Below are 27,952 nucleotides of genomic sequence, written 5' to 3'. Positions count from 1 at the left end.
GATTGACCCGAAGTTGCGGTGTGCTGCTGCTGCTGCAGGTCCGGTAACCCAGCGCTGCCTGCCGAGGGGGCTGCGGATCAAGGGGCTGCCTGGACAGAGAAGTAGGGTCTGATCCATAGCCTCCATGGCAGCTGTTGATCAGCCCTTGCCTGTCTCCTTTTCTCCGGGGCCTGGCCAGCAGCCGAGCCTTGCTTTCTCTCCAGGCCTCCACAGGGGCTGTTGATCAGCCCTGCCTCTCTGATCAGGCCCAGAGACACTGACTGGCATAGAAACAGACCAATAATGCGCCACGGCCGGTTTTGCTCAATGGATAGAGCTTCGGCTTGGGGACTGAAGAGTCCCGGGTTCGATTCCGGTCAAGGGCATGTACCTTGGTTGCGGGCATATCCCCAGTAGGGGGTGTGCAAGAGGCAGCTGATCGATGACTCTCTCTCATCGATGTTTCTGACTCTCTATCTCTCTCCCTTCCTCTATGTACAAAATCAATAAAATATATTTTTAAAAAAAAGAAAAGAAAAAAGAGAAGAAAAAAAAGAAACAGACCAATAAGAACCAAATCTGGGTGAACTGCAAGGAGCCAATGGTTGCCTAGGAGGTGGAGCTTTAGATGCTGACTGGCATAGAAACCGACCAATCAGAACCCAATCTGAGTGAACTGCGAAGGCAGAACCTAAGGTGGGGGCTGAGGAGGGGTTTTATAGCTGTTTAGTGTAAGGCGTAAGGTAGCAGTTCAATTTTTTAGTGACTGTTTTGGCAGCATAGTGCATATGGCTGGCTATCAGTCCAGATATAGGGATTATGTATTTTTGTCTGCCAAGAGCATCTCCTCCTGCTGAAAAAGGCTCCCCTCCCCCATTTAACCAATCCTATCCTATATAATCTATCTATACTACTAAAAGGGTAATATGCTATTAGACTGGGTTGACCAACCATCTTCCGGACGCCTGACTTCCTTCTAAACAAAGTCATGGTGGTGGGGGCCGAGGCAGAGAGGGAAGTTGGGGGCAAGGTCAGGCTGGCAGGGGAGGGCAGTTAGGGGCCATCAGACAGGCAGAGGCAGCTCCCTGGAGATAAGGTCTTTTAGGAGACCATTTAGAAAAAGTCTATGTATCTAATAAGCAAACAAAATAGACAGCAATTTTCTATAAATGGGCTCACTCTCTAACTTCATCTGGGCATGAAAACAAGAACATGGAATCTGAACTCAAAGTGGCCTGGATTTAAATCCTAATGTGAACTGGGCAAGTTACTAACGTAAGCCTTAGCTTTCTGATCAGTAAAATGAGGATAACAGCATCTGTCATGGGATTATTGTAAGGATTAAAAGGGAATGCAAGTAAAACACTTAGCTTGGTGCAAATACATACTAAGCACTCAATATACTTGTTACGTGGTAACTTTTTAAAAAGGGGGTTCATTTAATACATCTCTATGCAACTGTAGCTATTATTCTATGCTGATATAGATTTACATCAATATTAACACCTTCAGAGTATTCCATTTTCAAAAACTATAATCTGTTTATGAACCCCCTACTGATTGGCTTAGGTCCCCACACACACACCCCCAAATGGTTATTCCATAGATTGGAAGATGCCCTTTTTACACGTTAGAGTCTCTGAAATGCATCTTACAAAAGACCACATTTTATAATTCAATTGAAATATTTTATTTCCTAGGTGGCATATATAGACTAATTGTAATAAGCACCATAATGTCTATATTTCTTTAAATTAAGAATTTTTTTTGGAACTCTTAAATGTGGAATTGCCAGGTCATGTTGTGTTCTGGTACACAGAAGCCGCTGTCCATGCCAGGCCAGTGCACAGCGGGACTGCAGACACCTTCCGTTTCCGGCTTCATCATCCTGCAAGTTCGAGGGGCAGCACCACACTGCAGCAAGCATCGCAGTCAGCCGTGAGCACAGGCCCCAACGCTGCCACTTACCGAGGTGTGAACCACAGCAAGCTACCTAACTTCTGAGCCTGTTTCTGCAGTCATGAGATGGGACCTATTTAGTGCCCCGATTTAGAAATAATGTGTAACTTCATGGCACAGAGTAAATGTTCCATAAATGGCAACTATTCAATAATGACTTTAACTACCATGACTCACAGAAGTGAAACTTGAAAGACCCTAAAGGAATATTGCGTTTCCTTAAACGTTTCTTTCTCCAAACAGGGTGACTGGTCTTCAGCCAGCCTCCCAAAAGGAGTCTTGTACAGGAACTGAAAGTCATTCATTCTTAGCACCTTCTTGGAAATAATCCATCCAGATGACAGGGGATAAATGAATATAATGAAAGGCAATCAAATTACCTGCTGTAAGGGAACTCAAACAGCCCCCATTCTCAAAAGAGTAAATGCAATATTCTGGGTTTAGTCAACAAGATTGATACACATTCTTATCAACAGGCTAAAGCATAGCGATACCAGACCAAAATAGTGAAGAAAAAAAGAAACAGCCCAACCTCTTGTCTTTTTTAGGTTTGGTCAGTTAAACACCTGAAATGGAGCTGTGTGCCAAAACCCAGCTATTGTGAAAACTGGGACCAATTAAATCCGATTTCTTGGAAACATCCTCAATGCACAGTCTTCTCAGTTTCACAAATGCCCCAGCTGACCAGCAGAAACCCCGTGTGTCCTTTCAGCCTCTCATACCACCGGCCTTCGTTCCCGGTCTAACACCTCTGCAGGCACTCACCTACCTCACAGCCTGGCTGCTGCAGCCTTCCAGGCGGGACTCCAGGCTTGCCTCTGCAGCCCACTGGACACACAGGGCACCTTTCATCATCCACTAAAACCTGCAGATGCTTCTTAAAAGATAAAACTGAGTTTTTCTTACCTGACTCCAATTCTACCTTATTCTCTACAATGTCACCACAATCTATAACCTTATTTTGGCATCCCTATCTCAAACTCAAGTACAACTACCACCCTCAAACAACCCCCTCCCGCCCCTCTCACCAAGCCCCGTGATGGGCAAACTGCAGCTCGAGAGCCACATGCGGCTCTTTGGCCCTTTGAGTGTGGCTCTTCCACAAAATCCACAGCCTGGGCGAGTCTATTTTGAAGAAGTGGCATTAGAAGAAGTTGAAAAGGTTTGGCTCTCAAAAGAAATTTCAATTGTCGTACTGTTGATATTTGGCTCTGTTGACTAATGAGTTTGCCGACCACGGACCTAGCCCTTTCCGATTTATTTCAAAGGGTCCAGTTCAAGTGGCATTTCTCCCGCAGAGCTTTCTCTGACTTAGTCTTGCCCATCTCTTCCCTTCCTAATTCCTTTGGCAGTTACAGGTTAGCACACTTCACCATTCCATCCAACACCAGTGCACTGCTAAGTACTGATTGTGATCTTGCATAGATCATTTACCCTCTATGGGCTCCCACTTCCTCCTCTGTGAAATAGTAAGTCTAAATTAATAGATTTTAAAACGTCTTCTGTTCAAAAAATCCTCCAATTTTACATACAGCCATATACTGTCTCAGATTAATCTTCATTTCTCATATTTGATTTTAAGAGTACCTGAGGAATTGACCTGTGGGGGCGGGGGGACACACTCAAATCCCAGCTTGGAGGGCAGGGCTCTCCGAGCATAATTAAGGCTGACCTTGTAGCCCTCCCTAGTTCCTTCCTGGGCAGCTAATGGCAGCTAATGGGCTGTGGGAGGTGCAGCAAGTGCTGCCTAAACAAGGTGAAACTTACAAGAACATGTAAACATGTTCACTACTCTTGTTTTGATCTCACTATAAAATAATGCCTCAGCCTCATCCAGGCACAGGAGGAAAAAAAAAAAAAGAGTACCTGAGGAGAAAAAGTACATCATCTATTTCTTCCCCAACTCTCAAAGCAAGTCACCCCAGGACGTGGCCCGAGGAGAAGCCCAGGAAACGTGACAGGGAAACAGAGACGTCGGTGCTGAGAGAACACTTCAAAGGTCTGAGCGGGAACCAGTATCTAGTTCTAAAGCAGCTGGTGCAGCTGGGACAGGGAGCTCGGCCAGAGAGTGGCCGGCCCACTGCTGGCTCTCCTCTGAGTCGAAGGTCTGCCTTGATGGAAGACAAGAATGGGATGAACACAGGTTTGAGAGCTCAAAACGGTTCTTAATTCGTGTGCAGCACTGTTTGGAGTATGCCTGCATGGCCCCTAGATGGCAAAGGCAGCTTTTAGGGGAGCGCAGACACTGGCGGGGTTAGGGGCCCACCAGGGGCCAATTCCCAGTGCTCTCCAAGCCTGCCCGCAACAGCGGGGCTACCGGCGAGGCGAGGCTCAGCCACGCAGAGCCTGCAACCTGCAGCAAGAGAGCAATTCCTCCCCTTTCTGTGCCCCCGCGCCTTCTCAGAAAATACAAGCTTTTGTGAGAGAGAAGTAACAAAGGCAGATATACTGAAGCATTCAGGTCTATTTTAGGCCTCCAGTAAACTGTCTTTAGTTTTCTCTCTTTTCTCAGGGCAGTACAAGTCAATGTGCAGATAGAAATAAGAAAGTGGTGTGCTGGAGGACAGGAATCCACAGTAACCAAAAGCTAACCAGGAACTCGAAGACGGGGAGGATGCAATCCTTCCTAACTCTAGCCAGAGGCAGGGGCCTGAGCCCCTTTCTATTTCATTATATTAAAATAAAGCGTGTGAACACCAATATGCTCATGCCCCCTTTACCCAGAGAGGGCAAATATGGATATTTTAATCTAATTAAACTGGTCAATGCTATTCCAGCCACCTCTAAACTCGTTTTAAGACCCTCAAGAGTTATCAAATCAAATCAGACCCACTCAAATGAAGCCGGTTTCTCCTTGAGTGATCAGATGAAGGAAGCACTGTTGTTTTTTACTAACAGCTCTTAACACAAAGCCATGGCCCTCCTCTTCACTCAGCTGTTACACAGAATTAGGAGACAAAGGGCAACTACTGTATTATCACTTTTTTTTTTTGGAGTAAAATCACAAGATTACTAATAGCTAATGGCCACGACTCAAAAGCAATAATGGCATTATGACTTCATATGCCAGTTATCTACCCAAATGGAAAGAACCGAATATACGGATTTTTCTCTCCCCAGAGAAAATCTGAAAGTACGTGGGAGCACTGATTCACTCTCTCCCCCATCATGAATTTTTTTGGGGAATGTTAAACAATATCACCTTCTCTAATTATAGGGTGGGGAGAGAAGGGTTTTATACTTGTTCAAGAGGTTACCAATTTATGTTGGAGAACTTATAAAATGTTCAAGGTCTTGGAAAAACTTTGGTGACAGTAAATAGGGGAAGGTCTTGTCTAAAAATTCTTAAAAATCCGCAAATCCCTCCTTTATTTTGTTGCTTTCGTGCTAAATATGCAATGGGATAAACTTGAGAAAAATATGAACCATGAGGCTTCCATTCAAGTTTCTATGGTGAGTTTAATAGAGAAATCAGTTTGTATTTTAAAAAAACAATGCCCGGGCAGTGTGGCTTAGTGTTTGAGCATCAGCCTATGAACCAGGAGGTCTTTGGTTCCCAGTCCCCGCACATGTGGGCTAGATCCCCAGTAGGGGTGTGCAGAAGGCAGCTGATCAGTGATTCTCTCATCATTGATGTTTCCATCTCTCTTCATTTCCCTTCCTCTCTGAGATCAATAAAAATAAAAAATAAATAAAATAAAAAAACAACAACGCTTGGCTCCAAAAGGTTTTCACACAGGCTACAAATGTGGGTATTTGAGTAGCCAATCTTATGATATCACTGGCGGATTATCTGCTGAAAACAGTCATCACGTATGAAAACACCAAATTACCTCCTCGGAACACCAATGATACAGAGTAATCGCTGTCTAAGTTACAGTTGCTCTGATTTCTAGCTCTCTAAGGAAACAGAATCAGGAGATATACGCCATTCTAAAACCTGTAGCTGGTCTGTTTGCTTTCTGACAGTTTTGTGCTGACGGGGAGAAGACCCTCAGAGAGCTTGGCATGACAATAACAGCTCTGAACATAACACACAGTTTTCTTCTCCTTAAAGAGCTTTTCAATCTCACCTTTTATGAAGTCCAGCTTACACATTTTACATTAAACTACTGTGCAGTCACTTCAGAGAGCTCTATGCCTTTGGCAATGAGCCCAAATAGTCACTCTCCATAGGTCTGCATAACTTAAAAAAAAAACAAAAAAAACACACATACAAAAAACTAGTTATTTTTGAAAGGACCATATTTCTACATTTCCACCTTTTTCCTCTTTGTAAAATTCTAATCATTTCATTCAGGGATAGTCAACGAACAGTAGCAGTTTCCAGCAATCAGACTGAGGTTCAGAGAGGGGGAAAAAGTCAAAGCGTGAGACATGGTGAGCAGGCAAACACTAAAGTTCAAGTTTTCCTCCTGTAAAGTGACACTATTCGCTAACACCCGCCTTGTGAAAAAGGGAGCTGCATACCCAAAAGGGCGGACTGCTCCAGTCACTGGGTAAACGGCATAATTAACGTCCGGGGGGAGAGTGATCCTCCTGGAAACAGTGGGGTTCCCAATGAGCTGCAAACTGGAAAGCAGCTTATTTTTTTCTAAACTGTCAGCGGGTTTCTTTTGTGCAATTAGAGTTTAAAATGGGTAATTGCTCCTCAAGTTTCTTCTAAGAATATCGAAGTCTGACTTGTACAACAGTAAACTGAACCTTATTATTTAGAACTCCACTGGGTTTTTTTTCAAAAAAGAATAAAGACACACTGAGTTCTTTAATGAGTTTGGCATGTATTTCTAACAACCTCTCTAAACGAGGGGAAATTAATTTCTAACCGACCGGGATCATATTCCAGAATGCAAACATCTTTTCACTAGGTAAAAGAAGACTAATGGAGTGCTTTTACATAAATACTTCAAGTTTAGGTCTTTCAAAACATCCTCTAATTTTTTAATAAAACTCTCCAAGGTAAATCAACCTACTTCCTCACTACAGTCGTATTGCTTTGACTTCACTTGAAATAGGACCAATATCAACAAGCAAAGAGAAATGCTCGAGGCGTTCACACAAAGGCAGTTAAAGACCATACATCGCACACACCACCCCGAAGTCATATTTCATGTTCTCCTCGGCGTCCATCTCGGCTCCCGGCCTCACGCGCTGCTGAGTGCTCACGGTGGGCACCAGGAGGAGGAGCGCGGCTCCTTTGTGCGCTGCCCGGCGGGAGGAGGAAGGTGAGGACAGAGGCCATCTCGGCATTCGCTTGGCAGCAACGCTTACCTTGAGGATGTCCCCCCTTTTGAAGCTCAGCTCGTCGTCTGCAGTGGCTTTGAAGTCATATTTGGCGATGGCTTCCATTCTGCGCGCTGCTCAGGGCTCACGGCTAGCAGGGGGAAGGGGGTCTTCCCTGCCGAAGCAGCCGGCGGGGCTCAGCCTCCTCTGCTGGGACCGCTCCGGCTCCGGACACAATGCCGCCTGGATCAGAAGACGGATGACTGAGAGAGTGGCCGGGACTGAAGCAGCCCCGCCCTGCCAATAGGCCAGCCGTCCCAGCCCCCACGCCCCCTGGTCAGGCTGGCTCAGCCCGCCTCCCTCCCTTCCAAGCGAGAGCCCTGATCTCCTTCCTCTTTTCAGCCTCGGGCCCAGGCGACTGACAGGCCCGCTGGCCAATGGCGGCGGCTGAGCTCCTCCAGACACACTTCCTCTTCCTTCCCGCTGGGCGTGCGCGGAGCAGGGAGCAGGAACGGCCGGCTGGAGTCCCGCTCGGTTCCCACCTCCCCTCCCTCCCCTTACCCTCTCCTCCAGGCACAAAACAGAGTCCCCTGAGAGCAGGCTCCCCGGGGGATGCCCCCTCCTTCCCTCGTTAAAGGCCCGGCTCCCTCCTTTCCCTGCCGGCCTTCCTGCTTTTCTGAAAAGGCTGGGTGCCCATCCCCAGTCCAAACGCAAGCCGTGCCAGCTTTGGTCCCGCGCTGCTTCTAACTCTTCTCGGAAACTAGACCTTGGCTGCTCCTCGGAGAGCAGGAGAGCGGACACAGGGTCTACTTTTTATTTGGTCTACTATCTGAGCATAGACACCAGAGAAGGTCCAACAGCCTTTCCTCAGCCTTTTGCTGCTGAGCCTTCTGCTAGTCTTGCAATAAGGCCCCCAGAGCCCCCCGAAACTTTGGGTCTCCGCTCGCCCTGGAAATGGATCTCCAAGGTTTCGTATTCCAGAAGCGGCCCCCACGTTATTTTTTAAGTAGCCTACGGAGCAAAGCTGAAGTCCTCACCTACATGTGAAGGAAATCCTGCTTCTAGAATGAGCTGTCAGAAATGTCTGGGGAAAGAAAGAGCAGGGAGATGGTGCAGGAAGCCAAACAAGCCTCCCCCGGTTACCGGAGCACAACTGCTCTGCTCGGCCGGCCGTGCCTGTGCCGGTGCCAATGCCCGGTGCCGGCAGCCTCCGGTGCGCACAGGTGATGGGACCGAGGGCCCCGCAGACCATCGCTGCCGGAGCGGCCTCCAGCCTGAATGTGGGGCACAGCCAGCCCTTTGCAGAACTGAAGGAAAGAAAGCCCCATTCTTACTCCCAGCCGCTGTTTTCTTACTCCCAGCCGCTGGGCGAAAGGAAAGCGCAAACAACCTGAATCCTGGCAGAACGGGGACACACTATTTATAGTGACACTAATTACCACCCAGCAGAGAACCCGTTTGAAGGATACAAGTGATTATTATTCCTTTGTCCTAAAGTTACCAAGTGGGGCCTTAGTCAAGCACAGCTGCAAAGGGACTAAGCGGAAAGCAGCGGGAACGTGAAGATGGGAGAAAAACGAGTGTCACCCAGGGGAAAAGAAATTACCTGGTAACAAAAAGGCCTTCAGTCAAATTCTAAAAGCCAAACGTGCTGCTGCAGGTAAACTAACAAGCCAGACCAACGTCTACTCTGTCAGGCCAGACCTAGGACGTCCTTTGTGGCACTGGCCCCGAGGGAGCAGAGAAAGCAGGCTGTCATATATTACCAAATATAACAAAGATCAGTCTCAGAGTGTTTATTTTTGCATGTCTTCAAAAACCCCTTACTTATACCCTTTGTAGTGTAATTCTTATCAAACTAATCCATGTACATAACTTTAAAAATCCGAGTATTGAAATTCATGAAAAAGAGCAGTTCCCTACCCCAACACCCGCAAGTAATCACCCCAAATTGGTTTTTAGCTTTCTCTTTTGGATTCACTTACAATGTTTCTAAGTAATATGCTCCTGTTGCTGTTTCTTAGTTCATTCCAGCCATCATCTCTCACCTAACTACTGCACCCCTGCTAATCTCCTCTGTCCCCTCCCAGCGATGCCACATATTCTGGTGTAAGCAGTATTACAACATGAAATACTGTTCATTGGTGATTTAGATAATGTATTGCAATTTCCTTTTAGGAAGCCCTTTAGTTTTCCCCAGCATTAGTAACCGCTTTTCCTCTTTGGCTTACTTTCCAATGTGTGTACCTACATTTGATTGGTTATAAATGCTCCAAAATCTCTGCCACAGGCCCATCCATGTTTCCGCAGGCCTGACTGCTTATCTGAAAGGGTCCCCAGGTCTGACTGCCAGGACTATGTATCAATGATGGGATCAATGATGGGAACCCGAGCAATACTTGGGCAGATCTAAAAAGAGCAAAGAGTTTCATTTTTGCAAAATGGAAGTCAGACAGAAGCCCAGAGCACTGGCACTGCCCAGGCACTATGCTGTCACAGGGCACAGACGTCTGTGCGTCAGGATTTCAGACAACTGCCGTGTAACTGCACAGCCACACAGAAAAACCAGGACCATGTTCAACACTTGTTTTACTGCTGTTACTCAATGCATCTCCCGCAGGCTTCCCAGAGAAAGCCTAAAAACCAACAAGTGAAAACCATGTTTCAAGTGACCATGGCTTTGTCAGATACAACTTGATAGAAATGAAACTCAAGCACAACCGATATTTCCGAATCAAAGAGCATCTGGGAGGGAAAACGTGAAGATGTCAGCTTCCCGGGCCAGAGGGACTCCAAAGGGTGTGTTCCATTAAAGACAGAACAATACGCAACCCTGGTTATGAAAGGCAGAAATCTGGGAGTGAACGCCATGTATAATCCTTCCAATGGCTGTTGCTGTTACCACCCTTCCCAAGCAGAGGGCTGGGAGTGCACTCCACACGGAGGCCTAATGAGAGGATGTCTCAACCGTTCCCAGCAGCACCTCCCAGCCCAGCTCAGGCGATGCATTTTAGAAGGCAAGCATCCCCAGCTGGAAAATGGCCTCATGAGGCCACTGTGATTCCTGACAGAGACCCACCTGTAAGGTCTCAGCAGAGCCTCTGGCGTAAGCACTGAGGTGTTAACTAGCATCCCCGGGTCCCTTTTGACATAGTTAGTCCCTATGTTTCCGAAATCAATCTAGAACTTCTATCTACATACACACTATCTAATAGGCAAACTAACAGGCCTCTTTAAGCGTTAACTTAAAATTACATTGCTCCACACCACAGTCCTAACAAAGTTCAAACATTTACACACACAAAAACTAATCACATCTATAGTCATGTATTCTATTAGGCTTTTAAATATTTACTCTGCACACACAGAAAAGTATACACTGAGGTCGAGTAATTTAAAGCCACATTCGTCTCGTTATCCTATGGCTGCACTCTGTAACCGCTGCACTCTGTAACAACGGTTCTGGTCCTCGAGATGCTGTTACTCAACGCATCTCCCAACAGCTGCATCAAAATCACCCCATGTAGAGGCTGATCCACTGAGGGGCCTTCTGGAGTTCTGCAGTGTCGTGGCCTTAGGCCCAGAACCTAGTTGTACGTAAGACTCACTGGTAATTCTTACGCCTGCCTCATTTTAAGAATCACTGCTGTACCAGTATCAGGGTGTCTTTACCAGATTTTAATCTCCGTGTTCCAGGGAAAGCACTACAACATCTTTAGACAACAGAAATCATGCATGTCCACTTGGCACAACTGGGGAAAAGCCAACTTTGACAAAACCAAGACTCTCGATGGTCAGTCAGGAGCGCCAGAAAGTTCTGAATCAAGCAAGTTACTTCCTCCCAGGAGCGCATGGTGGGTCTCTGTGTTATTGCATTTCTCCAAAATCTATTCCTCTTCTGCTCCAGTAACAATTAGAACTGTAGCTGCACAACATGCAACACGATAACAGAAATGACTGAGAGAAATCTCCAAGTACCATCAAGCCAGTAGTATTTAACACCCAATAATCCTTCCCATCTGAATATACTTGCTCAGGAAGGGAACAGCCTCAAGCATTGAAATGCTTGCTTTTAGTATCAAAGAAAGCTGATTAAAAGCACTAACTACTTTTTTTTTTTTTTTTTTTGAATTCAGAAAATTTTGAACAAGGGAAGGGGCAGCAAGACAAAGTTTTTTCTTTCTCTCAAAAAAAATCCAACAACAATAAAAAAGAGGGCTGATTCTAGCAGATGTAGGAAAAGGTGCCCGATTTCTAAAAGCCTGATAAAGTACACGTGAGATGAATTTAACACTGTATGTCAGCTATAACTTAAAAATGAAATTCTTTTAGCCTGCTCCAAAATATTAGTGCTATTGCAATGGGCAAGCTCTAACTGATCAAAGATCTAAATAAATTCTGTTCCCTTAAACGGTTCACGTTATCTTAATTCTACTGAAATACAGGTCTATGGTTGGTTTCCGTTTTTGTTGTTGTGTTTTACCTTGACCACCCTCCCCCCTAAAAGCCAGTGAGAAGTCATACATACAACATACAGCCCCCGATCGACTCAATCTCCCTAATACAAAAGTGACACCGGAAGAAAAGCATCAGCTGGCACAAAAGTGTGATCCTAAAATGAAGAAAACAACTAAAACACAGACGAAACGAGCAAGTTGACCTAGTGGCAGCATCGATCACAGAGGGATGAATTCAAGCCTCGGAGCCTCGCAGTTGCCAGCGGGAGAAGCGAAGGCTCGGTGGCTCTCCAGCAACCCTCCTGGCTGGCGGAAGGAGCACCTGGACGCTGGGAAGCAAAGGCTAAAGCGGGGAAAGGGGCTCACTTCTCCGGAGAGAAAACGCGATCATCAAATGAGAAGACGAACTGCGCAAGGAGCAGAGAAACCTCAAAAAATTATGCCAGCGAGGAGACGACGAGAAAGAAGGGGAAGTAGATTAGAAAAAAGGAGGGGGGAAGGCGCGGAGGGGGGGCGGCAGATGACTTGCATGACACGCGAGTGAGCCTGTCGTCAGTGGAAGGGAGAGGAGCACGAAGAGGAACGGGGACAAGAAAGACAGGGAAACGGATGCTCGTTTCTCCCGTGTCTTCTCCGCTCTTTCCGGAGCGCCCACGGGACCGGGAGCCCTGGATGCGCTTCCCTCAGCCCCGCTGCACCCCGGCCTTTCACAGCCCCCGGGGCCGGCCGCGGACAGCCCCCCAACAGGCTGGGGCTCAGGCGGCTCCCAGCCACTCATGGCGAGCGTCACCCATGCAAACCACCGCCCGGCGGCTCTCCCCTCTCTCGCCGGAATCTCTCTCCGGAGCGTTCCAACCCCTCAGCCGCCGCCGCTTATTTTTCTGGGCATTTTTCAGTTCGCAAAGGGGGGCCGCGTGGGGAAAGGGGGAGCAGAAGTACAGGCATCTCCACTGTCTCGGCAGCAAACGTTCCAGCGCACGGGAGTGACAGGGTTGGGGGGTTCCCTCCCGAAACTCAGCCCCAAGACACCAGGCGGATGGAGAGCTGGTGGCCGTGCGGGTCCGAGGGCGCCGCTCGCCCATGTGCAGCCGCAGAGAACCCCCCGCCTCCGGGCCGAGTCAGACTGACTCACGGGATGAGCAGCCCGTGCTCGCGGGCTTCTCCCGAGGTCCGTCTGCGCAAACCCCCCGTGAAGAAAGCAGGAAGCAGGGCCAGGAGCCCCCCGCCTTCTGCTCCGGGGTCCGGGGGCTCCGTCCGGAGCCGAGGGCCCCGGGAGGACAGTCCCCAGGAAGGAAGCGCCCCAAAAGAGGAAACGCGGAGTCCAGAGTCCCGGGGACCCCCTCTCCTGCCCCACACCTCGCCGTCCCTACCCCCAGGCCCGGCGGCCTCGGGAGGCTGAGCCGGGTCCCTACGGGCGGACTCCCGCTTCGGAGCGGGGCTCGGAAGACGCACCGAGCCAGCGCCGCCGCGGCCGGCCCCGCTCACCGTGGCGCAGCTGCTCCGCTCCGCACCGGCCCCTCCACAGCGGAGTGCGTGGCCGCCGACCGCGCTGCTGCTCCCCGAGGGCAGCGCCTGTTCCGGCCGCTGTCACCGCCACAATCTCGGTCGCCGCCGCCGATGCCGCCGCCGCCGCCCGGTCGCTGAAGCAGCACAGCCGCCGCGCTTCCGCTCCTCTCGGGAGTCCCGCGAGAACTCCTCCGCCCGGTCCCGCCCCGTCCCGCCCCGCCCCCGCGAGATTTCCCCCGGCGGAAAAGGCCCAGGGCGCATGCGCCCCTCGGCGGCCGCCTACCGCTGTTAAACCTCCTAGACGCCAGGGCGCCTGCGCACGGCCGCCCCGCAGCAGGTGGCACCCGCACGGCCCCGCCCCCGAGTCGCCTTAACCCATTCGGTGCCGGAGCCGGTAAATTACAGCGTAACCCCAAAGGAGGAAGTCTTCTGCGCCGCCGAGTCACTTCCCTTCCCCTTCCACCAGACCAAGGCAATTGGGGGGGTCGGGGGAGAATCTCCCTCCGGCATGCAGTACCCCCAAATAGAGGACCTGGTCTTGAACTATTTGGGGATCTGGCCCCAGCCCTGCGGTGTTAGATAAATTGACAGATTCATTTGTTCACTGATCGAATCCCCCGCCTCCGCTGAGCAGGGTGCTAGATAGATATTGAAGGTAAGGGAGCGGACAGAAACCCTGGCCCTCGAGGAATTCAGGGTCCACGGGAGTGGAGGAAACGTAAACAAAGAATGCCACCAGCATTGCTGCAATCAGCTGGGGGCTTGCTGAGCCAGCCAAAGGGGTGGGGCGGGGGTCGCTCCCCTGCCCGTCTCAGAAAGGCCTTCCCAGGGAAGGAAGATGCTGTGGGTGGTGGTATCAGGGCTGAGTCTTGCAGGACGAGTAGGAGTTCGCTAGACGGAGACGCGGGGGCGAGGCGTCCCGGACGGAGGGAGCAGCCGCACGCACCGAGCGTAGCGCGGCCGGAGGCGTGGAGGTGAGGCGTTCGGGGCAATGCTCAGCAGCTGATTCCTGTACTGGGCGGGGGGAGGGCGGCGGAGGGACAGGAGATGGCGCTTGGAGGAGGAACTCGTCTTTTCTGTGCCAAAAGCTCTTTCCAATTAAAGGAGAGAACAGAACGTGTCTCATGGCAATGGGCTCTCCGGAAGCCAACAAAATAACGCTGAAGCGAGAATAAGCACACGTCTGATTCTAGAGAAAACAAGCCCGTCGAAATAAGGAAAATGACTCTTCTTTCTATTGAGAGTCAACTGCATGCGAGGAGCTAGGCAGGGGTGGACCCCACAACGCCTGTGCTCAGCAGTTTGTGATCTAGAGGACAGCTGCCTAGACCCGTGGTCGGCAAACTGTGGCTCGCGAGCCACATGCGGCTCTTTGGCCCCTTGAGTGTGGCTCTTCCACAAAATACCACTGCCCGGGCATGTCTATTTTGAAGTAGTGTTTAGAAGAAGTTTAAGTTTAAAAAACTTGGCTCTCAAAAGATATTTCAATCCTTGTACTGTTGATATTTGGCTCCGTTGACTAATGAGTTTGCCAACCACTGGCCTATACTGAAGGCAAAACAGGGCCCTCGAACTACATATAGGACCTTGGAGGAGGGAGCCAATTACGTGGGTGTTTGGACCGCCATGTGGAGGCAGGAAAGAAGAGAGATGGAATGGGACAGAGTTTAGGGTTCAGAGGGAGGGGTAATGAGAGACAAGGCCAGCATCTGGGGCTTCAGGTTTCATTGGCAAGTGATGTGCAACCTCAGAGGGTTTTTGAGCCAATGTCTGATCTGAGGCTAAAAGACCAAGAGGGCTTTCACTGACCACTTGACGAGTACCAGAGTAACGGTCTTTCTGCAGAGCAGGTCCACTTCCCCATTTTACAGACTCGGAAACTGAGGCTTAGAGCGGTTAGTATCTTACCCAGGGGAACCCAAATATAGTAGACCCAAGATTTACACAGACACTTTTCTTGTTCTAAAACCCATAAATATCCCGCCCTCCCCCGCCCCCACACACACACTATGATACTTTGTTCTAGAATGGTGGCCAGAAAAAGAAAGAAAGAAAGGGAAAGACTTAGTTGCTGAGCAGGGAGGAGGGGAAGTGAGGGAAGAGTTGCAATTCTTTGTTTGGAGAACAACAAGAAATGGGTTGGTTAGCAGCAGGTGAGGGTGTTTTACAGGGGAGGGCAGGGGAGGAGGTGATGGAAATGCAGAGTTCACCCTCCCGGCAGACATGCAGGCAGAAACACCCAGGATGCTGCGGAAAGCTCCGGCTTCCATCCATTCCCTCCAAACACTCACCGAGCATCTCCGCAGACAGCGGGATAACCTGCCACAGAGCCTGCAGCTTAAAGGGGAAGACACGCCTCTAAGAACGTGACCCTCCTCGTCCCGCCGGCTTGGAGGGGCGCAGTAGGGGATCTGCCTAGTCCCGGATCAGGGAAGAGAGAGGAGGGAGGTGTAAGCTGAGAACCTGGTGAGGCTGAGAAGGAAAGAGTGTTCCAGGAGAGATACTTCTCGAGATACTGTCTCAGGTCCTTTGCAAGACCCTTAGGGACCTGGCCTCTGCCTGCCAGCCCTGCCCTGCAGGCTCCAGCCAGCTCCTCTCCCCCGAAACGGCACCCCTGCGGTTTCCTGCAGGGGCCACAAGCTCTTGAGTGTCCCTATCTTTGCATACGCAGTTTCCTCTGCTCAGCTGGCCTCTGTCTCTTTCTTTGGGCCCCCAAGTCAGTGTTAGGGTTTCTCTCCCCCAATTCCCGCCGGACCTCCAATCTCGTTGCAGCATCGTTGCTGCCCCGAGGCCTCCCGCCCCGTGCTCTGCGAGCTGCTGCCGGAAAACGGGACTTTTCACAACTGTATTCCCGGCCCAGGCACAGTGCATGGATGGAGGGAGGGATGGGAGAACAAAAAAATAAATAATCGAGGTTGACAGGAGATAAAGACATGGCCGCCTCTCTGGGCAACGTGATATTTGAAGCTGAGGAAGTGGGTGAGATCTCAGAGGATTCTAGATACCCAAGAGAACAGAAAAAAAAAAGAAAAAGAAAAAAAAAGTACGCACTTCCTTTTCAAATGCAACCCTGATAAAACAGACTCGGAGTACATCTGTGTAAAAATACGCGCATAGGGGCCAGATTCGGAAGGGGAACATTTAGAAGTAAAAATACGAATCGAGGGGGAGGTAAGGGCAGAGGGTGGGGTGGGAACCGGGTGGAAGGGAGAAACAATTGTAATAATCTGAGCAATAAAGATTTATTAAATTTAAAAAAAGCAAAAACGAACCGTGTTGACATAAAACAAGTGTGGGCAACCAAACGAGAAAAAACCACCGCACAACCAAGACCACCCACCCTTCAACAGCTGTCACACTGTCTTTCTGATTAAAAAATTCTTCTCTACAGACACAGATTCAGCAACCTGAGAGAACGCTGCCCAGTATCATTTTGGGCAGGGGAAAAAGCCACGCTGGGGACAGTAGGTTTGTGAGTGTGTGTGTGTGTGTGTGTGTGACAGGTTAAATAGCAAACAGAATTGGAGCAACAGGCAAGTTGTGAAGTAAATGGTACCCTGGTGTGAAAACCTGTTGTAACCGTAGCAAAACTTGCTAGTGACAAACTGCTATGTCAGGGACTCCGGAATGCACAAATGAATCACCACCACCAAGGCCCTCTGTTCGGTTGGGGCTTACGGTTGTTTTTAATGATAGAAAAGGGTTTTTCCGCTTTGCTTTTGGTACGTTGTGGTGCTGCCACCTGCTGGTAAGAACTAGGCATTGTCCTGGCACGTACTGAACCTTCAAAGCTCACAGGAGACTAGCCTCTTGGCCCCTCCCTTGGGAGCTGCCTCAGACCATCTCTGGTGCATCCCCTGAGCCCACGTTTCTTTTCTTTTTATAAAAATATATTCTATTGATTTTTTACAGAGAGGAAGGGAGAGGGATAGAGAGTTAGAAACATCAATCAGCCGAAACCGGTTTGGCTCAATGGATAGAGCGTCGGCCTGGGGACTGAAGGGCCCCGGGTTCGATTCCGGTCAACGGCATGTACCTTGGTTGCGGGCATATCCCCGATGGGGGGTGTGCAGGAGGCAGCTGATCGATGACTCTCTCTCATCGATGTTTCTGGCTCTCTGTCTCTCTCCCTTCCTCTCTGTAAAAAAAATCAATAAAATATATTTTAAAAATAAATAAATAAAAAATAATAATAAAATGCAAGCTCTCGTATCCCAGCGAAGGGCCCTGAAATATGCATTTATTTTTTTATTTTTAAAAAAATATATTTTATTGATTTTTTTACAGAGAGGGAGAGGGAGAGGGATAGAGAGCCAGAAACGTCGATGAGAGAGAAACAATGACCAGCTGCCTCCTACACACCCCCTACTGGGGATGTGCCCACAACCAAGGTATATGCCCTTGACCAGAATCGAACCTGGAACCCTTCAGTCTGCAGGCCGATGCTCTATCCACTGAGCCACACCGGTTTTGGCTGGAAGAGACTTTGAGCGACAGTGCTCATTGGATCACTGAGTCGTGGGGGTTTTCCCCGTGCGTCCTCGGTTACAGGGATCAGAGTTGCTATGGGCAGGAGGGGAGTTGGGGGCTTGGTCCCCAGTGCTCCCCCGGGATCTGAAGCCTCCTGCCCGCGGCGGTGGTCGGGGTCTGGGTGGGTGGCGCCTCTAGCACCGCAGTGCCAATAAGAAGGAAAGGGAAAAGCCCAGATGAGCAAATGGACTCTGGCCCCGATGGTGCTCTGTAGCAATGCCAAGGTCAAGTTCAGAGGAGGCTGGCCCTGCTCTATTCCTTCAGCTTCAGTTTCCAAATCTCTCTTTCACGCGAGCACACTCTGTGCATTAAGGAGACACAGTCAATTCCACTTTGGCTCTGAGCTAAAATGCAAGCGATCTATCCAAAGGGTGGAAATTTCCCCACGGCTCCCAAGCCCGCGAGAAAGCAGCACGAGCCATTTTAATAACAGGCCGTGTCTCCAAGATTGGTTTTATGATACTTCAAAAGGAAAACATTTCTACCTATGAGACTCTCCCTTAACATTTCCCTCCTAAAAAAATCATTTTGAGCCTTTGATGTCCTTTTGCATTTGAATTTTTATTTTTTGCAAATTAACTTTTACATAGACATGAATTCTGTGAATCTGCTCTCCCGTGAAAGATGAAAACACTAAGCTTCAGGCCAGCTGGCAGGTACGGAGCCCTAATTTGGGGCCAGGAGAAGTCTGAGAGCATGCTATCCCACTTGGTCCCCACAGTAAGCATGCATGCAGATACTATGACGAAGCCCGTTTTATGGAGGGACGATGGTTTCCATAGGAGAGACAGTCAGCTCTGTCCGGTGCCACTCGGGAGGATGGACCAGTCCCACCAGCGTGGCTCCATGGCTGACCTATGAACCCGGAGGTCGAGGTTCGATTCCCGGTCAGGGCACCTCCCCGGGGTGGGGGGCTCGTCCCCATTGTAGGACGCACAGGAGGTGGCCGATTGGTGATTCTCTCTCATCATTGATGTTTCTATCTCTCTCTCCCTCTCCCTTCCTCTCTTAAAAAAATCAATAAAAACTATTTTTAAAGAAAAGAGGATGGACAAAATGAGGACAGAATCAACCCCTGACCCTGGACAGACACAGTCCCAGGAGCACGCGGGGTGAGAGGTGAGAGGAGAGGAAAGAAGGCGTCGGAGGAAAGGAGAGCCTGGGAAGTGAGAGGGCAGGCAGCGGGCGCAGGCACCGAGTTCTGCGTTGACGCAGAGAGAGCAGAGCAGAGGAAAGAGGGCCGAGGAAGGGAGTTTATTTTTTTATTTTTTAAATATATTTTATTGATTTTTTACAGAGAGGGAGAGGGACAGAGAGTTAGAAACATCGATGAGAGAGAATCATCGATCAGCTGCCTCTTGCACACCCCCTACCGGGGATGTGCCCGCAACCAAGGTACATGCCCCTGACCGGAATCGAACCCGGGACCTTTCAGTCCGCAGACCGACGCTCTACCACTGAGCCAAACCGGTTTCGGCGCAAAATGTTTCTTAATCAAAATATTTTAGGCAGTCACTTCCCATTTTCTCTTTCTTCACCTTCGCAATCCCACGTGGACCCATTTCCACAGTGTTGAACACAAATGAAGCCAACATCTCTTTTATTTAAAAAAATATATATTTTATTGATATTTTACAGAGAGGAAGGGAGAGAGGGACAGAGCGTTAGAAACGTCGATGAGAGAGAAACATCGACCAGCTGCCTCCTGCACACCCCCACCGGGGATGAGCCCACAACCAAGGTGCATGCCCTTGACCGGAATCGAACCTGGGACCCCTCAGTCCGCAGGCTGATGCTCTATTCACTGAGCAAAACCGGTTTCTGCTCATTTTTGATTCTTAGAAGTATATTTCCAGTAGGACATGAGCTCAAGGGAGGGTGGGGATAAAAGGGAGAGATCAACCAAAGGACTTATGTGCACACATAGGAGCCTCACCAGTGGTTGAGGACAATAGGGGGGTGGGGCATGAGTGGGAGGGGTGGGGGATTGGAATGGGGGTGAGGACAAATATGTGATACCTTCATCAATACAGAAATTTAAAAAAAAAAAAAAAAAAGAATCTAGAGGCTTCTGTTGAGACAAGAAGTCCATTTCTAGGGCAATTCCTCTACGCCGGGCTGGGAAATGGGGCAATTCCAGGGGTTGCCAGTAGAGGTCACTCTAGATGGGCCAGCTCTTCCCCCAGAGGTTGGAGAACTAACTGGAAAGGAATGCTTGGCTTTTGGCTCCAAAAAAAAAAATTTCGACCTGGCTGCCTGGACTCGCCTTGAGTGCCAGGAAACGCTGGCTGCTAGTCCCCAGCCGCGGAGCGTGGAGGAAATATCCAGTTCCATCCCATACCGTGAAACCCCACTTCCCGGGAACTCAGACAGAAATGGGGCCGGACACCGCAGCCTTCCCCTCGCCCCCCCCACCCCCGAATCGCTAACCACGAGTTTCCATTCCTCACGGTTACCAAAGAGCAGAAGTAACCTTTTCCGATTGCTTCACAAACCCCCAGCGTTGCGTTTTCCTTGCCTCCTTCCCCGAGTCACGCCTCCCGCCTCTGCCAGGCTGTTCCTTGGGTTTTATGGCCCAAGGGCATGAGGTTGTGGACTTCGCTCTCTCTTCGCTTCTCAGACATATTCCAGGCTTCGGTAGCTCGGCGGCGAGGTAGCTGGGGTCCCCCCCTGGCAGAGATCCTGGGTGTCTGAACATTCTGTCTCTGGAGCCTGAGTGAAACACAGCAGGCGGCGGTGTGTTGGAGTCCGGGCCTGGCCCTCGGCTCTTAAAAATGTCCGCTGTCGTTATTATCACTGTCATTACGGCGTCTGGGTCATGACGCTAAGGAAGTGGACAGCCACCCCGAAACCGGTTTGGCTCAGTGGATAGAGCGTCAGCCTGCAGACTGAGGGCTCCCAGGTTCGGTTCCGGTCAAGGGCATGTGCCTTGGTTGCGGGCACGTCCCCGGTGGGGGGTGTGCAAGAGGCAGCTGATCGATGTTTTTCTCTCTCATGGGTGTTTCTAACTCTCTGTTCCTCTCCCTTTCTCTCTGTGAAAAACCAATAAAATACATTTAAAAAGAAAAAAAGCAAGTGGTCAGCCAGGACCCAGAGGAACGTGGCTGGTTGCAGGGATGCGATGCGGGCCCAGGCCCCTCCCCAGGTGGCTGGACAACCCACACCAGGCTGCTCCTGGGAGCCGCCCGCCCTGAGCGGCTGGGCCACAGGAGGAGGGAGGCAGCGTGGCATCGTGAAGCCTGTAATTTGGGGCTAATAGACGCCAGTCACGGGCTTCGTTTTCTATGACCGTGGTGCCGAGAATGTCCATTGGCCGCCAGAATAGTGGCGACTGTATTGCTTCTTCTTCTTTAAAATAAATAAATAAATAAATACAGCCGAAACCGATTTGGCTCAGCGAATAGAGCATCAGCCTGCGGACTGAAAGGTCCCAGGTTCCATTCCGGTCAAGGACATGTATGTTGGTTGCTTGCACATCCCCAGTGGGAGTGTGCAAGAGGCGGCTGGTCGATGTTTCTCTCTCATCAATGTTTCTAGCTATCTATCCCTCTCCCTTCCTCTCTGTAAAAAAATCAATAAAATGTATATATTTTTTATATTTTATTTATTTTTTATAGAGAGAAAGGGAGAAGGATAGAAAGCTAGAAACATCGATGAGAAACATTGACCAGCCGCCTCCTGCACAACCCCCACCGGGGATGTGCCCGCAACCAACGTACATGCCCTTGACCGGAATCGAACCCGGGACCTTTCAGTCCACAGGCTGACGCTCTATCCGCTGAGCCAAACTGGTTTCAGCTCACCCCGATTTTCCTGCATTGCGGGAGACCAGACGGACCCCAGCTGAGCGAGCTCGGGTTTGCTTCCAGTGGAAACTTCTGGACGCAGGGCTGAGTCCTGGAATGTGTTCCCAGGCCGGGGTGATTAAACGCTCGCCTGTCGGACAGAAGCCTGGAGGCCAGAGGGCTGTCTTCGCTCTATATATACACACAGTCACCCTCCTAACGGGACAGCAACCAAGCCCCCTGCTTATCCCGTAAGCAGGTGCGTGCTAGGCCTGGAGCGGGTTTAAATTTCCCAAGTGGGGCCCGGATAAATATAAGACCTGTACCTTTTACGGAACAGACACTGGGCTCCGGCGGGTGGGCGGGCGGGCGGCAGGGGGCCGAATGTGGGAAGGATCCCTGGCCTGTCTCACATGGCCCCGGCCCCGGCTCTCCAGCCTGTCCCTGGGACCCCGCGGCAGCTGAGGGCCAAGCTATGCGGCCTCAGGCCCGGGGAATGCGGGCAATGTGGGCTTGGCCAGCGGGAATGTCGGGAATGAGGCCACAGTCCGGAGTTCAGATCGCACCGTGTGGCTGCGCCCTGCCCTGCTGTCCTCCCCCAAAGACCAGGGCGCTGTGCTCCGGGCTCGGAGTCCCGCCTCGGAATCAGATTGCCTTTCGGAGCCCAGCGTCTTATTATAGCCGGAGAGACGGCGCCCAGACTGGCTCGGGCTGCGGGGCACTCAATGTGCTATTAACACCGCCCCCCCCCCCAACTAAACTTGGGGTCCGACAAGACTGCACGTGCAGTTGTCTTTATTATCAAGTTGCTGTGACTACTGTGTAGCAAGCCACCTCATCACTATGTCCTTCAAGACGAATTTCCCCACAGGCCCGGCCGGTGTGGCTCCGTGGTTGAGCGTTGACCCATGACCCAGGAGGTCACGATTCGATTCCCGGTCAGGGCACATGCCCGGGTTGCGGGCTCGATCCCCAGGGTGGGGTGTGCAGGAGGCCGCCGATCCATGATTCTCTCTCATTATTGATGTTTCTATCTCTCTATTTCCCTCTTTAATTTAACTTCCTTCCTCACTGAAATCAACAAAATGCATTTTAAAAAACACAAAAACTAGCTGAAATCGGTTTGGCTCAGTGGATAGAGCATTGGCCTGTGGACTGAAAGGTCCCAGGTTCGATTCCGGTCAAGGGCATGTACCTTGGTTACGGGCTCATCCCTGGTGGGGGTGTATAGGAGGCAGCTGGATGATGTTTCTCTCTCATCGATGTTTCTAGCTCTCTATCCCTCTTCCTTCCTCTCTGTAAAAAATCAATAAAATATATTAAAAAAATAAATTGTTTATGCACGTATATTACCTATTCCAAGATAAATCTGATCATTTTTCAAGCATGAGGTTTATAAAACTCTGTGTTTTTAACTTAGATCCTTTTCTTCCAAATCCTCCTCCCCCCTTTTTCATTCAGTTCTCTGTTGCCTTAATGATCAGAATGACCACGTGTCCCATTTACTGACCACTTCCTGCGTGTGCACCAGGCACGGGCTCGGAGTCTTCTGCTCAGTATCTCAGCCAACAAGCCAACGAGAAGGCCCTTCTGCTACCCAGACAGGGAAACTGAGGCTTAGGGAGAGGTCCCATGCCCAGTGAGCGTCAGATCTGGAATTCCACCGCGGGTTTATCTGACTGGGCCCCTCTCTAACCCCCACGGGCTCCTGCCTCAGCAGCTGCAAGAACACTGGAGTGTTAACTGCGTATTAGGAACTTCCTCACCAATTCCCTTGTCGGCCAAACGCTTAAACCCTGAAAAGGCACAGACGGGATGAAACAAAATCAATGCACGTGCTTTGCCCTGATAGCAAAGCTGGGGTTTCAGCCTCTTCAAGGGGGTGGGAGGGATGGGGGTGAGATGCACAGATTACTCTGCGGAATGACTGGCTAGTCCGCTCATCCAAGTGTGAGGCCTCTGGTTGCCCCCAACCTAATCCCCCCAACCCCCTCCCTAGCAAGGACCCTCTCCGTGGGGCACGTCTTAAGCAGCTTCACCTGGGAAAGGGTTTGAGATACCACCGGCAGGTACGCCAGCCTTATTTCTGGCTTAAGCGGGGAGCTCTGAGCAGAGCTGTGCGGCCCACCGGGGGCCAGGCCCTGCGCTGCTGGTGGTTCCTGTGGCCTAGAGGAGAAAGGGGGCTGCAGGGAAACATAACTGAGCAGCGGCAACTCGAGACAAGGCCGCCAGGCAGGCGGACTAACAGCTGATGACACACTAGCCCTCTCACCAGCCCTCGTCGCCCAAAGATAGAAAGGGGGTTCATCAACAGCCATCAACGATTCCAACTTCTGGGGGTGAAATTCAAGGCAGGGATCTGGTAGTAGTTGTCCTTACATAAAATTGCCTTAAAAAAAAAAAAAAAAAAATATATATATATATATCAATATATATATCAATATATATATTATTGATTTCAGAGAAGCAGGGAGATAGAGATAGTGGTAAAAATGTCAATCATTGATCGGCTGCCTCCTGCATGCCCCACGCTGAGGATTAAGCCCAAAACCCGGACATGTGCCCTGACCGGGAATCGAACCATGACCTCGTGGTTCATAGGGTGATGCTGTACCACTGAGCCACCCCAGCTGGGCTTTTTTTTTTTAAATTTAATATAAAAATTGCCTTCCTTCATGTAGCTTATTCACACAGTTGGGAGGATTTAGAATATAGTTCATGTATTTGGCAGTCCAAGCATCTTCACACACCTTATCTCCTCTGATGAAGTATCTTCACAGACCCGATCTTGTTGATCAACCGAGGGTCCTCGTCTTCCTGGCTTCCAACGCCCTCTCTGTCTCACTCCCTCCCAACCCCTGCAGCAAGCGGCCACGTCCGGCGGGCTGCTTGGAAGGGCAGGTTCGGGGAAGCAGCAGCCAGCAAGGCTCTAGGCCTGCAGGTTCTGTCCAAGGTCAAGTGTTTTTGGACATGTACTCCGTCTTATTTTATTTATTTTTATTTTATTTAATATCAGAGAGGAAGGGAGAGGGAGAGAGAGAAAACACCAATGATGAGAGAGAATCATTGATCGCTTCCTCCTGCACGCCCCACACTGGAAATCGGGCCCACAACTCAGGCCTGTGCCCTTGACTGGAATTGAACCCGGGACCCTTCAGTTCACAATGCTCTATCCACTGAGCCACACCAGCTAGGGTGACATGTGCTCTGTTCTAAACCTCGAGAGCCATGCTCGGTGCTGGCACTAGAACAAAACTGAAGCCTGGTTTCTCCCACCTTCCGTATCAACGTTTGCAAGTGAAGCAGCCAGAGTGAGCCACGTGGCTGAGAAGCGGGAAGGGGGGGATGGTGGTGGGGGGTGGTGGGCAGGACGGGGAGAGCCCCAGCCGAGAACTTGTTCTTTCGGAGCTCACCCATCTCTGCAGGACAAACGGTTTTTCCCGTTTCTCAATCTGTGGCCTACAGAACGACAGCTTTGGTCAAGTTGCAACTCTGGAATAGCCTGGCATAGCCTGGCATGGCCTGGCATGGCCTGGCCAGGGGTAAAAACTAAAGCTTCACACTGTACCCTCAAGGTAAGCACGGCCTTTCCCATCTAGTCTAGAAGCTGGAAGGGCAGTCCCAGCCGGCTGGGGTCCCGGGGATGGGGGCGGGGTGGAGGGGGTGCGGGGTGTGTGTGCACGGCAGGCATCTGCTCCCTACAGCACGCACCCTCCTCTCAGCCTGCAGGGCAGAGGCTGCGACGATGAGTGACAAGCTTAGGGCTTATTTTCAGCTTCGACCCACAGCCCTTCACGGTGCGGCCTGAGCCAGCCCCTGAGCCTGGCCATCCCACGAGCTTGTCTCCTGGAATCCCGATCTGATGGTGCGGACTCTGCCCGTCTCCCAGGGAGGCCGGGGGCAGGGGGGAGGTCACGGGAAAAAGCTTGGGGAGAACCCAGAGGGAGGTAATTGCAGGGTTTATTGCCGGTACGGCAAACAGATCTGAACTTCAGTCCGTGAGGACCTTCAGGGCATGCTAAAGTTCACCTGGCTCTCACCAGCCGGCTCCCACCCCCCTGATAAACCCAAACAGAACCACGGCAACGACCCTGAGCGCTGGCCTTTGCCCCCGGGAGCCGCCTGGCCCCGGGCTGTCTCCTCTCTCCACCGCCAGCGCTGTCCCGGGGCGGCACCTGTCTGCCAGCCGTCACCCTGCCCGCAGGGACAATCCCAAAGCGCCCTCCAGCCCTCCGCCGCCCTGAGGCTGCTGGGCCTGTGGATTCCGCAGCACCCGTGACAGCTGCCTGGGCGGGGAGACCGGCACAGGAGTGGATGCGGCCTCTGGCCCAAGGTGCTGTGAGAATGGCTAAAGGTCGTGAGACTTCGTGGCACCTGGTCCCTAACGTCAGCAATTTTTTTTTATTTTTTTTTTATTAAGAATATTCCATTCCACCGAAACTGGTTTGGCTCAGCGGTAGAGCGTCGGTCTGCGGACTGAAAGGTTCCAGGTTCGATTCCGGTCAGGGGCATGTACATTGGTTGTGGGCACATCCCCGGTAGGGGGTGTGCAAGAGGCAGCTGGTCAATGTTTCTCTCTCATTGAAGTTTCTAGCTCTCTATCTCTCTCCCTTCCTCTCTGTGAAAAATCAATAAAATATATTTAAAAAATAAAATAAAAAGAATATTCCATTCCGCCAAAACCGGTTTGGCTCAGTGAATAGAGCCTCGGACTGCGGACTGAAGGGTCCCAGGTTCGATTCCAGTCAAGGGCATGTACCTTGGTTTCGGGCACATCCCCAGTAGGGGGTATGCAAGAGGCAGCTGATGGATGTTTCTCTCTCATAGATGTTTCTGACTCTCTCTCTCTCTCTCTTCCTCTCTGTAAAAAAATCAATAAAAAACATATTTAAAAAAAGACCAATGAATACATAGATAAGTGGAACAGCAAATCCACCCATCTCTCTCAAATCAGTTAAAAAAGAAAGCAAGCATGAATCCAGAGGAGGGTGGATGCTCTGGGGGAGGGGGGCACTTCATGAGACCTTGGAAAGCCTCCATGCACTCATTTGTCAAAGCCTCTGAGTGTGTGCCAGGCTCTGCTCTCAGTGCTGGGAAGACAGCAGTGACCAAAATAGTCATGATTTCCTGTTCAAATGCAGCTTCTGTCCGAGCGGAGGAGACAGCGAACAAATAAACAAGAGAACGTAGCAGACAGAGATCAGGATGCTGAAAAAAGAAGGAGCTGGGATGGTGATGGCAGGGGACATTCTAGGCTAGGGGTCAGAGGAGACCTCTGAGAGAAGGGGACCTTCTGATTACGAAAACCTTGGGGGAGGGGCATTCTGGCTGAGGGCACGGCGAGTGCGAAGGTCCTGAGGCAGGGACAGCCGAAGCGGATTGGAGAAAAGGAAAGGAGGCCAGCATGGCCGGAACATGATGAGCAGCAAGGGGCACAGGGGTAGGGTACAGAGTTCGAAATATGGGTCGGGATCAAATTATGTAGGGTCTTGTAGGCAACGTGTGACAGCCAGCACCTAGGTGGTTCCCAATGATCCCCGCCTCTAGGCAGTAAGTTCCTGAGTGGGCCCCCCCCCTCCACTGAATAGGGCTGCCTTGTGTAACCAATAAGATATTATAGAAATTGCTGAAACTGGTATGGCTCAATGGTTAGAGCATTGGCCTGCGGACTGAAAGGTCCCAGGTTCAATTCCGGTCAAGGGCATGTATCTTGGTTGCGGGCACATCCCCAGTGGGAAATGTGCAGGAGGCAGCTGATCGATGTTTCTCTCTCATCGATGTTTCTAGCTCTCTATCCCTCTCCCTTCTGTAAAAAATCAAGAAAAAATATATTAAAAAAAAAAAAAGATATTATAGAAATGACTAGTAGCCCAGTGCATGAAATTTGTGCATGGGGGTGGGGGGTGTCCCGGCCAGGGCACATGTCCAGGTTTTGAGCTGGATTTGCAGTGTGGGGCGTGCAGGAGGCAGCTGATCAGTGATTCTCTCTCATCACTGAGGTTTCTCTCTCTCTCTCCCTCTCCCCCTCCTCTCTAAAATCAATAAAAATATGTTTTTAAAAAAGACGTATTTTTGAGAGGATCCAAGATGGCTGCTCGGGTATACACCTAGCCGCAGCAGCTCACAACAATTTCAATGGAATACAACTAAAATGTAGAGTGGACATTGCCCAGAGCTACAGGTAGTCGACTGATTGAAAACTCTACAATAGGAAGGAGGGAGAAAACCAGAAGGAAAATCAGAGAAGCTGAAAAAAAGCCTAAGGTACGGAGACATGCGGCGCACTCGCACGCACGCGCGCGCGGAGTGGTCGCAGCCGGAGAGGAGGAGAGGGCTGGGTGCTGCCTGGCGTTCCCTAGCAGGAAGGAAATAGAACCCCCAGCCTGGGCTGAACCCCCGAACCGGCAGCGCTGAGCCCCAAGTTATGGGCCAGACCCTGGGGACCCAGGCTCCGGCAGGGGAAGACAATCCCGGGGGACGGCGAAATGCGGGGCCCCAGGAGTCGCGCGCACA

The 27,952-nt window shown here is 50.6% G+C and overlaps 1 protein-coding gene across 2 annotated transcripts in view; it reads right to left on the bottom strand.

Moving 5' to 3' along the window:
* Positions 1–13,311, bottom strand: part of GRB2 (growth factor receptor bound protein 2) — a 53,554-nt gene extending 40,243 nt beyond the window's left edge. Inside the window, exons 1-2 of one of the 2 annotated variants that reach the window (XM_084862241.1) lie at positions 13,071–13,311; positions 7,210–7,404 (exon numbers count right to left, since the gene is read on the bottom strand). In XM_084862241.1, the coding sequence (XP_084718367.1) occupies positions 7,210–7,287 (78 nt within the window). In that variant the 5' untranslated portion in view covers positions 7,288–7,404; positions 13,071–13,311. The remainder of the gene's footprint in view (positions 1–7,209; positions 7,405–13,070) is intronic. The other variant, XM_084862240.1, reaches the window with a different exon arrangement.
* Between the last annotated feature and the right edge of the window lie 14,641 nt (positions 13,312–27,952).

Source organism: Pipistrellus hanaki (genome assembly GCF_964339955.1).
Source record: "Pipistrellus hanaki genome assembly, chromosome: 16".
NCBI classification, from domain to species: domain Eukaryota; kingdom Metazoa; phylum Chordata; class Mammalia; order Chiroptera; family Vespertilionidae; genus Pipistrellus; species Pipistrellus hanaki.
The sequence above is the reverse complement of the archived record's forward strand: the minus strand, read 5'-3'. Positions and strand labels throughout refer to the sequence as shown.